Source organism: Salvia splendens, chromosome 7 (assembly GCF_004379255.2).
Source record: "Salvia splendens isolate huo1 chromosome 7, SspV2, whole genome shotgun sequence".
Lineage (NCBI taxonomy): Eukaryota > Viridiplantae > Streptophyta > Magnoliopsida > Lamiales > Lamiaceae > Salvia > Salvia splendens.
This window is the reverse complement of record NC_056038.1, coordinates 20529879-20534084: the sequence shown is the minus strand read 5'-3', so window position 1 is coordinate 20534084 and position 4206 is coordinate 20529879. Positions and strand designations below refer to the sequence as shown.

At 48.9% G+C, this 4206-nt stretch overlaps 1 protein-coding gene across 1 annotated transcript; it reads left to right on the top strand.

Annotated features, from left to right (window-relative positions):
- The first annotated feature begins 2463 nt into the window (after positions 1 to 2463).
- On the top strand, positions 2464 to 3012 carry LOC121810553. Its single transcript, XM_042211315.1, has one exon. The coding sequence runs from the start codon at positions 2464 to 2466 to the stop codon at positions 3010 to 3012; it is 549 nt and encodes a 182-aa protein (XP_042067249.1).
- The last annotated feature ends 1194 nt before the right edge of the window (positions 3013 to 4206 follow it).

Here is a 4206-nt window from a genome sequence, read left to right as displayed (position 1 = left end):
TTGAGAAGAGGCCTTCCCCGGATAATAGGGCAGAAGTTAACCGTAGCATTGCCATGTATATCCGTCTTCTCAAGATGGAGGAGGACTTTTGGAGACAAAAGGCGACCCTTAGATGGCTTGCGGAGGGCGACAAGAACACCAAATTTTATCAAAGCTGGGTCAAACAAAAGAGATTAAGGATGCGCATCCACAAGATCAATGTGGGGGGGAGAGAACTCACGGAGGAATTGGAGATCAGGAACTCTGCCGTGGAATTCTTCCAAAACCTCCTTGCCCCGGGTCCCCTCTCACTCCTGGAGCCGGATTTGGGCTTGATTCAGCGCCTCCCACCTTCTCCCGAAGTGGAAGCCCTCCCGAATCCACCAAGCGCAGAGGAAGTGAAAAAAGCCGTATTTGACATCTCCGGAGATAGTGCCCCAGGACTGGATGGTTTCACAGCCACCTTCTATCAATCTTGCTGGGATACGGTCGGTTTTGATGTTGTGGCCGCTATCCAGCAATTTTTCGAGGGAGCCTACCTACACCGAAGCATCACGGCCACGAGTATCGTACTCATTCCGAAGAAGCTCGGCCCAGACTCGTGGAGTGATTATCGCCCCATTAGCTTGTGCAATGTTTCAAACAAGATCATCACCAAAATCCTCACAAGGAGATTATCTCCCCTCCTCCCTCAGGTTATTGCGCCAAATCAGAGCGGGTTTGTGAAAGGCCGGCTGCTTAATGATAACGTTCTCTTGGCGCAAGAGATGTTCCATGAACTTCCGAGGAGCGCGCGGGCCCCCAATGTTGCGGTCAAGATTGATATGGCTAAAGCTTACGACAAAGTCCAGTGGCCCCTTTTGATCAAGGTCATGGACCGAATGGGCTTCCCCGCCAGATGGATCTCCATGATTGAGAGGTGTGTGGGCTCATGCTGGTTTTCGGTCTTAATTAATGGAGTTCCATCTGGGTTCTTCAAGTCATCTCGCGGCCTTAGACAAGGTGACCCAATATCACCCTCCTTATTTGTGATTGCTGCGGATTACCTCTCAAGGTCTCTAGACAAACTCATTCTGGGAAAGAAGGAGATGATCTTTAAAGCCTCTCGGGAATGCATGGAGATTAGCCACCTCGCCTATGCCGACGATATTGTAATCTTCACCCAAGCGGCGGAAGACCCTCTGAGGCAGCTCAGAGCTTGTCTTGATGAATACGCAGGAATCTCCGGACAGCAGATCAATCTTGCAAAAAGTAACTTCTACATTGCCGAAAAACATGAGAGGTGTGCCGGCCTAATCCAGGCCGAAGGGGGATTCACTCGAGGTACCTTCCCTTTCCTTTATCTCGGGGTCCCTATTTATCGAGGTGTAAAGCGTACAGACATGTTCATGTTCCTTCGGGAAAAGCTTGGCGCGAGAGTCACAGGGTGGGCTCACCGCCACCTCTCGTTTGGAGGGAGACTCACCCTCATCAAGAGTACGCTCGAAGCGGTGCCACTCCACATCTTCCAAGCCATCCAGCCAACCTCCGGGGCGCTCAAACAATTGGATCAGCAGATGGCTCGGTTCTTCTGGGGATCGATAAGTGAGAGGAAAAAAACACACTGGATCGGTTGGGATCAGATCTGCCTCCCGACGTCCGAAGGAGGGCTCGGAGTTCGAAAAACCAAAGAAGTACTCCGAGCCTTTAGCATTAAGTTATGGTGGAGATTCCGAGAGCAAAGCTCACTCTGGGCCAGATATATGATGATAAAATATTGCAAGAAGGCATCCCCCCTTGCGGCCAACCCTCTGGGCATAACAGCCCAACTTGGAAAAGACTCATGCACACAAGACATCAGGCGAGTGGAATGAAGCCAAGCTCCAACAACTCCATGACCAGGCCGGGCTACCACAACAGGTTATATCTCAGATCCTCGACACCCCGGTCATTGCAGGGGAGCCAGACACGCCGAGGTGGTCCCTTTCTAGCCTCGGAGATTTTACGCTAGCAACAACATGGGACACTATCCGCACACATAGACCGAGGATACAAGGGCTCGAAGACATTTGGAGGGCTGGCCTAACCAACTCTATTGCAATCTTCAACTGGCGCCTTCTGTCGAATCGAATCTCGGTTGATACTAAACTCCAATGGAGGAAGATCGACTTGGCCTCAAAATGCCAATGCTGCCCAAGGAATCCGAGCACCGAATCCCTTCAGCACCTCTTCATCCAAGGTCGGGGAGCATCTAGTGTGTGGCGGGAATTCGACGGGTGGTTCGGGGGATCGGCACCTCCCCTACGGATTAACGACACCATTCCGGATCGGCTTGAGACCTGGTCGCATCGGATGCAACAACAAGACCCGAAACATCTCTACCGAGTAACGCCATACCTCATCCTGTGGTTCCTTTGGGCGGAGCGAAACAGAAGCCGGCATGAGCAAGTCCAATTCAAACCGTACAATGTGGTGTGGCAAGTACAGATGTACATTTACAATAACATGACTAACGGGATCATTAAGCCAAAGCACTGGAAGGGAGTGCAAATGGGCATAAGTATTCCGAGCCACCCTGCCTCAAGACAGCCGAGACCACTGGTGACGTCTGTTAAGTGGCACCCCCCTGAAGGCCCGTGGATTAAAGTCAATACGGACGGGGCATACACTGGGGCACCGGACAGAGCGGGAGGGGGAGAAGTGGTACGCGACTGGTCCGGAAAGTTGCTCGCGGCCTTCTCAACCCCCCTGGACGCACACTCAGCCCTAGAGGCCAAATTGATGGCTGCTCATCATGGACTTGAGCTTGCGAGGGTACATGAGCAACCCATTTGGATCGAGATGGACTCAGAGCAAGCCGCCAAACTCCTCAATGGCTTTACGTGGGGACCGGCACATCTCCGCCGGGTCATGGCGCGAATTTTCCTCTTCAAGCACCGGTACACCATGCGCGCCTCCTATATCCCCCGGGAGGAGAATCAAGAGGCGGACCTGCTCGCTAAGATGGGCCTTGGCCAGCAATGCTTCCTCAGATTCTCCACCCAAGACCCCTAAAGGACATGATTAGAATGGAAGAAATAGGAATACCCAACATTCGAGTTCGGTCGGAAGAACACGAGTAGCACAGTTGCCGAGGAAGGAAGGAGTGTTTTACCTTTTGATTTTGTTCATTTGTATCTTGTCTTTTGGAAGGGAGTATGATGAGGTCCGGGTTGTGGGATCCGGACCGCTTTCTACTCCTAATCTTTGTGTTGGCACACCACTTTTGGGTGTGGCCAGGATCTGTATTCAACCTCTTATGAAAAATAGGGATGAGGGACCCACGAACCCTCCACCGTAAAGGTGTTTAAATAAATAAAAAAAATGTTCACCTTCAGATTCTATCTCTCCATTTGGCTTCAAAATCATCACCCTTTTGTTTGGACATTGAGATGCAATGTGTCCAACACCTTGACAATGAAAACAATTGATATCTCTATTTCGAGTAGAAGTAGAAGTAGAAATAACTTTACCCTTCTCAAATTCTTTAAACTTGGATGTCGACGCTTCATTTTGGAGTTTATAAGCTGCCCCAAAATTGGATTTGGATGAAGTCCACTCTTTTGTCCTTGAAGAATGAGAACTTGTTGAAAAATTCTTTTGGATTGTTCCCTTCTTCTTCAATTGTCCCTCCACCTTCATGGCCATATGAACCATGTCCTCCAACTCCACATAGTGTTGAAGCTCCACGATGTTTGTAATCTCCCTATTCAACCCACATAAGAATCGAGCCATGGTTGCTTCTCTATCTTCTTCAACATTTGCCCTAATCATAGCAATCTCCATCTCTTTGTAGTACTCATCAATAGATTTAGTCCCTTTTTTCATAGATTGTAATTTTTGATACAATTCACGAAAATAATGAGAAGGTACAAATCTCTTACGCATTATTCCTTTCATTTCTTCCCAAGTCGAAACTGGCCTTCCTCCATATCACCTTTTAGTTGTCAATTGATCCCACCAAACTATAGCATAGTCAGTGAATTCAATAGCAGCAAGTCTAACCTTTTTCTCCTTGGAATAGTTGTGACATTCAAAGATGAGATCCACCTTTCTCTCCCACTCCAAATAAGCTTCGCGGTCACTCCTTCCTTGGAATGTTGGGATCTTCAGTTTGATGCTTCTCAAATCACCATCAACTTCATTTGTACGCCCTCTTCTATCGTTTCCATGTCTCTCATTTCGATGCCTATACGAAGCATTATCCTC

Bases quoted from the DNA above. Each gene is read 5' to 3' on its own strand.
- LOC121810553 (XM_042211315.1), top strand. From the start codon at position 2,464: ATGACTAACGGGATCATTAAGCCAAAGCACTGGAAGGGAGTGCAAATG.